The sequence below is a fragment of the Chaetodon auriga genome, chromosome 3 (assembly GCF_051107435.1).
Source record: "Chaetodon auriga isolate fChaAug3 chromosome 3, fChaAug3.hap1, whole genome shotgun sequence".
Classification (NCBI taxonomy): domain Eukaryota; kingdom Metazoa; phylum Chordata; class Actinopteri; order Chaetodontiformes; family Chaetodontidae; genus Chaetodon; species Chaetodon auriga.
The window spans coordinates 27,723,922-27,734,627 of NC_135076.1; the positions used below are offsets into that span (position 1 = coordinate 27,723,922).

General features: G+C 41.6%; 1 protein-coding gene across 1 annotated transcript in view; it reads right to left on the reverse strand.

Moving 5' to 3' along the window:
- Window positions 1-5,693, reverse strand: part of LOC143318355 (uncharacterized) — a 63,924-nt gene extending 58,231 nt beyond the window's left edge. Inside the window, exons 1-2 of the mRNA XM_076726587.1 lie at window positions 5,455-5,693; window positions 572-693 (exon numbers count right to left, since the gene is read on the reverse strand). Of these exons, the coding sequence (XP_076582702.1) occupies window positions 572-693; window positions 5,455-5,512 (180 nt within the window). The 5' untranslated portion in view covers window positions 5,513-5,693. The remainder of the gene's footprint in view (window positions 1-571; window positions 694-5,454) is intronic.
- Window positions 5,694-10,706: the final 5,013 nt, after the last annotated feature.

Here is a 10,706-nt window from a genome sequence, read left to right on the forward strand (position 1 = left end):
GGAGGAAGAGTAATTAGCATGAGCAGCAATGAGCACCATGACAGCACAGGAAGAACAGCGTATGCCACCTACAGAAACTTACATTTCATTAACTGAGATGAGCGTACGGTGATCTCAGTGGAGGTGCAGTGCAAAAACAGCACATCAGTGACCGCTGTATCTATACAACTACTGGTTCAAGGAGTGCTACAGATGTTAATGAGATACTTTGCAGTAAGTGACAGGTGTCAGGTGCATGATAGCTTCCTGGATTCCTGCCAGTCCATTATGAGGCACTTCTCACTGTTTCAGCCTCTGTGTTTCAACTGTATAACAATGACGTGTTACCATTGTTAGCAACCCTCATTAAAACTAATTGGTATTGCTATTTGAAAGGTAGCTCATTACCTTGAGGCAAACAGCATCGTTTTGTCTCAATAAGGAATGCTAACATGGCAAACACATTTATTCACTGTTAGAAATCCAACACAGACACTTTCCCCTTTCACGTTCCAACAAATGGCTGATGAGGAGGAAGAGCCAGGCTGAAATTCAAAATATCAAGGTTCGCTGTGTGGAAAGACCGTCTTACCGTCTGGATCCATGTGGACAGGCACACGTGATGGGCAAGTAAATTCTTGCAGTCGCAGAAATTCCTCAGTGGGTCACTGGCTGTAAGTTCAACATCCCTGCATATAAAGCACTCTGACGCCTCTGTAGAGGAAGAGGAGAAAACAGAGGTTACCAGCGATTTAGCAATGATTTCACAATGCATCAAAGGCTAACCCCTGATTCATTAAGATCCATGCTGGTCAGGAAATCGCTAATTAACTCAGAGCTGATCAGAGATGAAAATCATTGTAATTTCTTTGGAGAAAGACCTTTGCAAATATTCCCACTGAAACTGCAGCATCCACCGCAGCGTACAGCTCCCTCGAGTATTAGACCTGTATTTTGTTCCCAGCGGGGAACGTGAACGTGGGCTTTAAAAATAATTGTAGCAGGTTGGCATTCCTGACAAGACAATAAACACAACAATGCAGAGGTGAGTGACAATAATCATTTGGTTTGTTTTCTCCTTTGCCATTATTTCATTTTCGAACAGAATAGGAAGCGGGTACAGTTTTGTTTTTTTCTTTTCATTTGGTTGTACATGCTATGTTTTAGTTTACAATAACAGCAAACAATAAGTAGCAAAACCATTGAGGGACTCAAAATAACATCAACCAACAAACCTTAAAGCTACGTTTTCTTTTCTTTCTTCCTTACTTTTTTTGGGGGCTTTTTTTGTGACTGTGTTAGCAAACAGTTTACACAACCAGTGACATTAGCACTGATTTGAGTTGCGTTTTTGGCCACCTGGTGAATATAAGTACAATATTATTTCTGGTTTGGTCTCCACCAAATGTGGCTTTTTAGCAGCTATGAGCTCCACTAAAATCACCAGCTAGTCATTGACTTTGCTGTCTGGCGCTGAGCGGGAAACGTAAGGTGGGTTTATCAGAGATGAAGGATGCTAAAAGCTCGGTGGAGCCGAGGATGACTGCAGAATCAAACGGGTTTCTGTGGGTCTGTCACAATGAGCAGCCCCTTTCACAATACAGGCAGACATCTGACCCACTGTTCATATTAAAATACTTATAAGCGCCACATGCTTCCCTTCATCTTCATGTTAGGCCATCCTTTGTTTTAAAATGCAACGATTAGTGAAAGTACTTATTCCCACAGTGAGAATTACACAGAGCAAAACTTGCATCAGTGATACAGAACAATGTAACCATGAACAAATAACAGATTCACCCTCTTCAAGGTCGCGTGGGGCTGAAGCACATCCCACAATGCATTGGGCAAGAGGCAGGGTACTTTGACAGGTCACCAGTCTGATGACTGACACGATTTCTCTAAATTAGCTCATGAAATCTGAACAGGATTTGTGAAATGTGCCAAAGCCCGGCCTGACGTGAGACTGCGTTTGTAAGCAGGGTGAAAAGAAGAGATCTGGAGTTGTTAATTGCTAGACAACACATTGTTTGCTGCCTTCACAACTTATAACAGCTGCTTTGAACTGGCAGCTGAAACGATGCCTGATATCTTGCAGTAAAATGATCCCTCCCGGTTCAATTAGGAGTGGACATAAAAGGTGAGCGGTGGAATATATCATGCGCTAGCTGCCAGGCATGTGGTCCTAGCCCGGGGCTGGAGTTAGCCACAAGATCCATTCAGAGTCTCTGCTCCTTTGTGCAGCAACCAGCAGCTCTGATTTAACCAGCAAACAATATCTCCGTCAGTGATGATGTCTGAAGCTAAATGTTGGACAGTAGCTAGAAGCCAGATTTGTTGGTTTCATCCCATAAAACACTTGGAGACAGCAGTGAGAGCTGGCTGTCATCTGCATGCTCTCCTTAGTGGGGAATAAACTGCTGCCTCAGAAGCTCCTGTCTCTTTTGGGCCTCTCGTTGAAGCAGATTGCTTCAGGTGCAAATCTATCTTCAGATGAAAAATCTTTTAATCAAAGGGTGGGTTTTTAATGTAACCCATCAGATTCTGTGTAAGCAGATTTTATTACTGACCAGGCATATATCTCACCTTGCATTAATATCTCTGAGACAAGCTGCGAAACAGAAAATACAGATAAACTTTTTTTTTCCTCAACATCCAGTTTGGTTAAGTGGAAAAAATCTGAGTTAAACGAGTGGCTGCCACTTCCTTTGCCTCCCTGCTGCAGACACCAACAACCTGGTCTAAAAATGAATCATCTTTCCAGTGAGGCACTTTCCAAATACTACTATGTGTCAAAAGTCATATGTTTGCTTCCTCTCCGTCTGCCTGTCTAACAATATATCAGGTTTAGTTGGCTTTCGCTCATTGTCAGAATAATTCTGTATGTGTGGGAGAGTTTGCAGAAAATAAGGAGCCATGCAGGAACATATAGAGCATGACAGTCGAGCTAACAGGCAGTCTGCGTGTTTCAACAGCCTGACCGAAAATATTTCCAAAGTTACTGTGATGGCAGGTTCACCAATTATACCCACAAGTCCTTTTTAAGATTTCATTCCCCCAAATCTGTACTGCTTTTACGATCATTATGGCAAGCCCAGAGGCACTTCTGCAGCTAAATAACGGATGCACTGCTCACAGTGAGAAAATAACTAGAAAACATCGTTACAACAGAGATGTAAACATGCGGAGCGTCAATCGTAGCCGAGCTGACACGTCTGCATGATCTGTGACTCCCATAATTAACTGTCAGCGATGTCAGTGTTCGGCGGCGCTTCACATGAAGGTGACTGCTTGACTAACTGGCTGAAGTCACCCTCTCTACACGTTTTAACAGCTAGCAAAACTTTCTCTGTGCAGCAGCAGCAGCAGCAGCAGCAGCAGCAGCTCCGGGCTGTGCTGCTTCCACTCAGGGTGATGATGTGCTGAAATACAGTTCGTCAGGTAGAGACGCTGATCTCCCTCTATCACAGAGGAGAATGTACCGACAGAAACTCTGTCAAGGGCTCTGTTTATCCTACCCGGCTCTCTGAAAATGGCTGTATAGTGGTGGTAATAGTAGTGGGTGTCTGTCAGTGACGTTTTAATTCGCTGCTGCACAGTATCACTCGAATCACAAGGAAGAAAACGGCAGAAGGATAGAAGCCATAATCTGAAGAGGGGCAGTCCAACCGAGCTGTGGTGCTTGCTGAGTCTGACAGAATGTACTGTACACTATACAGTAAACAAACGAGCAAAATGCCAGATTGAGATAATTTAATTGTCCATTGCATTGCTAACGACCTCATTAACAAAAGAATGATGGGAAATCAGCATGGTCTGGGCGAGGCACCGCCTGTGTGACAGCCATCTGGCTACAATGGGGGGTGGGGTTGCATGGGGGTTGGGGGACTGGTAAGTTAACACCACGGCCGTCATGACTTCCAAGCGCAGGCCGAGAGCACCTCTAGATGGAAGCAGGGATTAGTGTTTCTGTGACCAATAACTTTTATTTTTCTGTTATGTGAATCAGGGCACAAAGCGATGAACTGAAAGTAGAACATAGCAGGGACACGAGCCTCAGTCTGTGTGTGAAGACAGATTCATACTGGATTCATGAAGCATCTCCAGGTAAGAAATCAGTCCTAACAGGCCAACAACTGTCAGAGCTAATTAAAAGATATTGTTAGGAAAAAAAACACAACTTATGTGACTAAATTTGTGCAGGATGCAACAAAGAACACATGTAAAAACTGATGTCCTGACAAGCTGAAGACAACATGGCAAACGTAATGCTTTTCGGCTGCAGCGACCAGTTTCAGCAGCAGTGAAATGCACTTTGGTTGCATCACAGCATCAGATAATGTGGAGATTCATTCCTTTCCACAAGCTGCGTTCATGCAAATCATTGGTTAATCATCTATTTATGTTAAATTACAGAAGATGGGCCTATAACGTTTGACACATGGCTCATATTGTTGCAGTGTATTTCCCAAGACTTGGTGACAGCACAGCCATAACTAATATTTTCCTCAACTGTAAGGACATACAAGTTAAACAGGCACTCCAGCCATTTAGCACTGTGCTTCCATCCAGTTGGGACACTTGTGATATCAGATTTAAAAGGGAATGAAAGAAGGAAAGGCCGGGATCTCTTTATTTCCCACAACTCTACACCATCTTTAAATAGACCCTCGCTGCTTGACACAAGCAGGCTTTCAGTTATGGACCTGTGGTCTCTGAATCCGCCTTTCCTCCAGAACCACAGCAGATATCATAAACGCTACCTATGACCACGAGCTGATGAACGTGAAAATCAAAAAAACTTTCTTCTTCTAAACAAGGAGTGTTGCTGGACAGCAGAAGAGGAGTGCTGTAAAAGAACGCGAGGGACAAGGCAACTTAGCTATTTTTAACTGTATATTTATGGTTTAAGACACACAACTGCTGCTACTGCTTACTGATGTACAGTCTGTTATATCAGTGGATTACTGTTAAGTAATATTAACTAAGCTATTCAAGATAGCTACTTATTCATATAACCTAAGAAATTTAGCAGCCAACATAATTTGATTCCACACATACAGCCTACAGGGAAAGAAGTGATTTATAGATTTAGAAATTTACATCATCATAATTTCTGCTTAGCAGTTGTTGTTGTACCACCAAGGCGTAGTCCTTCTCACTGCGTAAGGGAAGCGCAGGAAGCCTCATACATGACCCTCAAGTTGTGCCCTGAGCTACTTTAACTCTCATCATGATTCCCATGAGGGACTGTGAGATGTTTGACAGATACAGGTCCTGGTCTCAGTGTGACAGACAACATCAGATAAGAAACAACAACTGTAATTAGATTTCTGCCAGTGCTGCATGAAAACATCTGTTCTTCAGTGTAATGTACACTGTTTCCATGGGAAACACTGTACATTATGTTCCATGTGAAAGTGAAACCATGTTTGTCATGAAACAGAAAGAAAGACTTGAGGACGACATACATACCGATGGATAAACTTGTGCATGACTCTGCTGGAGACAGTGGTTTGTACGCACTGCCCATATTTCACTCTGTGTTGCGGCTGAGAGACGACTTCTTCCACTCACTTGTGAGTGGTTCCAGATTTCCTCCACTTCCTGTTGAAGCTGCCCTGTTTTCTCTCGCTCCAAAACGAACATTTAGTTCAAAGCAGCGTGTCAGAACAGGAGTTTGCTGCTGTATATCTGTACTTTCTACTACTCAGCTCGCTCAGCTGATCGCTCTCTGTGTTTTTGTTTTTGAGGAAGTTGTGAAGCCAGCAGCCAATCACAGCTGCACTCTGGGGTGCGTCAGGGCAGGAAGAGAAAGAGAGCAAAAAGAAAAAAAAAAGAAAAAGAAAAAAAAACTTTCCCGTCAACTTGGTGCATTCGCTGTAAAAGCAGATGTTGTGAGGGAGAAAGTGATGTAGATGCTTTGTAACTTCAGCCACATGCGCTGCTTTGTAAGGTTGGCAAAGTTTCTCAATGAGGAAGACGCATGTAATAAAGGAGATTTCTGCCCTAAAAACAACACGCTGTTGCAACAAGCCGTCATGTATGCTCATGCAAGGAAATGACTAACAGATTTTGGAATCTCCCATGTGACTGCGAATTGACTGAGTACGAGTCTCAAAGGAAAGTTTCTCAGAAACAGTTGTGGCCTTTATGTGACACCTTCAGCTCTCTGACAACTGTTTCCAGTCTCACAACTGGGTGACGTGGGAATATTTTTTATCATGTTCACCATCTAAATAAAGTCACTATTTCTGTTAAGCATGAAGAGTCCCTTAAGCTGAAAATGATCTTGTAGTGGGTCTGAGCTGACCAGTAATTCTATGAGCTGCAAAAAGAAAATAAAATCTTCAACCTCGTCAGTATAATTCTGATGTTCCACGGTGTGAAATGCTTGCATCCTGGATCATTTTCTGTGTTATCACTAAAAAAAAGCATTTGGAGTTTGCTGCTGTGCTCTAACCTGCGTGTTGTCTACCAGAGCATGTTTTTTTTTTTTTTTTAGCATCCAAACAGACACAGTTACAGTAAAAACAGCATTTCAATAACGTTTTTGGTAACGTTTCATTTAAGGGACATATATTCACCTTTGAGTAGCTGTTTATTATCATGCACATTAGTGGCACATTGGATCTTCATCAGTCAATAGAAAGCACTTATCAATTCTACAACTACTGCTTACTGATGGTAAGAAAGCTGCTGTACATGAATGATAATCTTAATACCCTAACCCTTAAAAACCCTCAGAATAAGACATTAATAAGTGCCTTATAATGACTAATAAAGAGCCAAAATGCTACTGAAATACATGTTAGTAAGAACCTAGTTAATGGTGAGTGTGTGTACCTGAATATAAAGTGTGACCATATTTTTATTTCTAATACTGTCGGGCTAACTGGTTCTACGTCCTAAGACAAGAACAATGCTGTTTTTTGGTGTCCATGTCTTCTTCATGGAACACGTAGCTTTAGCTTCAGTCGTTTAGCACTCGTGTGCAGATTTAAGGCCCACTTTAACAGGGCCGTTGCTTTGGAAAGATTCAGCTGTAAACACAGAAAAATCTGCTGGAGACGAGTTTTCAACCAACTTACGGAGTTAGTGTTGGGTAATTAGCAAACGCGAGGTACCTCCAGCTGACAAAGTCAGCTCACGGCGGTTTATATTTCAGCTAGAAACGAGAAGCCTGCTTTTATTTACTTCTGAGTGAAATCAAAGACCCAGTGTTTAAAAAAAGGTCTAGAAACCTGGAGTGGTAAATCTATCATTGTTATCATTGTAAACTGCAGTGCATACCCATCTATCTGGCTTTTGATACTAAAACAATAGCATGTGGTGTGTTTAGCTGACTAAACCAACCCTGCTGTGCCTATATTGGGAAGTGGGCTGTGTGTTCCTAAAGGACTGCCGTATATTTGATTAAAGATCGCTTTGCCTCTGTGACTTGCTGGAAATACGTTATTAAGCAATGTAACATAGGAAAAGCTCCTGATTTGCTTCATATAAAGGAAAAGCTCCTATCACTATCAGTATATTGTTTAACTGCACAGCCTTTCTTAAAACTACTGTCAAAACCTTTCAAAACCCACAAGATTGCCGTTTTTCCTTGCGATGCAAAATTCCACACCTTCTCTAACAAAGCCAAAAAATAAAAAAGCCTGGAGAAGTTGTGAGGACACGATAGGTCTACACTGCCTAATTAAATGGCATGTCTCCTACTATTCACGAAGAGCGCTTATTAAAACAAGCATTCACATCCAATCCACTAGATAAATGACTTTACACCAAGTGCCATGAAGCCCATTAAATTGCTTCTTTAGAGATGGATCAGGTCCAAACACACAATCAAAGGATTTGACTGGGATTATCTCAGATTAGAAACACTCAGGGACAAATGAGGAGATGACAGGATATCATACATTGAAAGGATAAATTAGCAGTCACATACCAGACCAAATTTGTGATGGGTGTTAGGGAATAAAGAGCGGGGGAAAAGATTGAGTGCTAAAAAGCTATGAACAGCTCTTTAGTTTTTAGTAAGCCCAATGATACATGGCCAATGTAAACCACAGTAAAAGCTTTTCCCTCTCCCTCTAAAACCTCCTGCCATGTAAATAGAGTCCACATCAGGGACAGCCTCGAACACTAAAGACCAAGAAATGGAGACACAGTAAAATGTGAGAGATTCATCTGTAACCTTCCCACCATGACGGGCTTTCTGCACATTTTCCAGTTCTCTCTTAAATGAGGAGGATTTGATGCTCAAAGTGGAAGAAAATTCATGAAAAACAGTCCTTGCACCACAAAGTAATCTTGGAATTCAAGTATTTCAGGATAATCGTGTGGCTCGCTCTGATATTACAGCGATGCTACAAATTAACAGCGAAGATATTTTGTCGCTTGAATCAGTTCATCATTACTGTCTCACCAGACTGTGAGCACAAATTGAAGAGTGATCGTTTCTTGACTGTATTTCAGTCACATAGAAGAAAAGTATTGATTACTGTGGGTAGCTGGACCTTTGGCAGCTCCTTTAAAAACATGCAGTTCTACAGAATTTGCGATGAACCATTTTTAACCAAACATACGAGACATGTGAGCTTCATCTTAAAATCAAAAGTGCAAGAGCTCTGTTCTTCATGGTAGAGATTTTAGTTCTGCTCTAATTTGAATATTTAAAAGTAAAGTAAAGCAGGCCTGGTGCTGATAAAACACTTTTCAGGTGGATAAATAATGTAGGCAGTGGTTAATGTTAGCATGTACTTCTTTGCATATTTTAAAGCCAATGAGGACCTCCGTTCTATCGCATTAGACTGAGGCTTTCGCTTTCTCCCAGACAGCAATAAAAGGTATTTTGGAGGGTTTGCGCATTAAAGAAATGTGACCTATGAACTCAACATAATCTCCTCTGTCATATGCTCACGTGTCAGGCTCTCTTCCCTTTGCATGGACAGTGGGAAGCAAAGCCCTACCTGCAGCGCCTGTTGAAAGCTGAAGAGCTCAATTCATCGACTCTTTGATCTGTTTCCGCGTCTTTAATGATGAATGATGTGACTTGCAGGTTGTCTTTGTGTCGGATTTCATTTGAGTTTCTCCACTGTAGCCTCAAAGTTCCTGCAATCGCTGACTATCTGTTAAACTCTGCGTCTGGATGTTGTCTGTTTCATGAATTATGACCAGAAACCAAAGGATGACTGTGCAGACGACATTTTGAAAACAAAGAGATAATGACGAAGTCTTCATGAACTCAAAATATGCTACAAATAACTCAGTTAATTGGTAAATAACCATTACCCCAAAAGCGATTTTCAGAGGAGAATAAACTTTAAGTTAAACAGAAATCTTTTTGTATAAAGTATAAAATGAAGAACACTTAAGCGACTGTGGGTGTCTTTCCAAAATGTTTTTGAGACACTTCTGTGGAAACAGCAACATAATGCTGGTTATCAATCACTGATTTAAGTTATCTGACTTTGACAACATTTGACATTTGAAAGCACCCACCTTGCTATAAGCATTGAATTACATAAAGAAAGCGGAAGCTAGCAAGACAGGCTAACTAGAGCCTACTCAAAAAATGGGAGCTAGCAAGAAAGGCTATCTATCATATTCAACTCAAAAAGCACTCAGAAACTAGAGGCTGAAAGTGGAAGCTAGAGAGCAAGCTAACCAGCTATACCTCAGAGAGTGGAAGCCAGTTAGCCTAGTTTGTCAACATTAGCATCGAATCTGACTTAATTTAAGTTTTTGTTCATGTTGTTTGTTGATGCAGCTCCTGCACATTTAGTGCAGTGTTATAAAAAAAAAAGAAGCTAATGTTAGTGTTCTGTCCTTCACAGGTTCAGATGTGGTGACCGGACCATCAAAACCGACAGAAATGGTCGTTTAAACACAGCACTCCGCGTGTCACACTGTCATTCAAGTCACAACGCAGAATGGAAGTAACAGCTGACCACATCAGCGTAAGCCGGCTAACTTCCTGTGTGGGCCGGCCTACGGAGATCCTGAACCAATCAAATTAAATTACTGCCATTGTTAGAACCAAACGTCACACCCCTGAGAACACTAACACAGAGGTCGCTATCACTGCAGAAGAATTCATAAAAATTATGATTTTATTTCGGGTTATTACAGTTTTGACCAAAAAAATCAAAATAAAAGTCAAAACAAACACCACAGATGGACACACACACACACACACACACACACACACACACACACACACACACACACACACACACAGAGTCCCTCTCAATGGAGTACTGAATGCCTTTGATCTTTCCACTTGATCACAGCTTTAAGATGTCAGCTGCGGTTGAGATAGGGAGAATTTGTCATTGGCTGCTGCCAACTTCCTCTCTGTCATCCACTTTTACTGCCTTGATTTACAGCAGAAGCTGACAATCTGAGTGTGAATGAGGGCGTTTCACAGACACATAACTCCATATCTAACACCTTCTCATAAACAATAAACCGCTGAAGTTATTTTGTTCTCGTCTCATCCTCCACTATTAACAAGGCTCTATTAACAAGCGCTGCAGGGAACGCATCTGATCTTTTGGATCGTTCACTGAGGCTCTGCTTGCTACCAAAAAATAAAAACAGTTATTGTCACAAAGTTCTAAAGCAAGGTCAGACGTTCAAGGTTGCAACACGGTTTAAATATTCAGACTTGACCATGTAAAGCTTCGGGAGGTAGAGAATTTTCACTCCATTAGAGAGGGGACGAG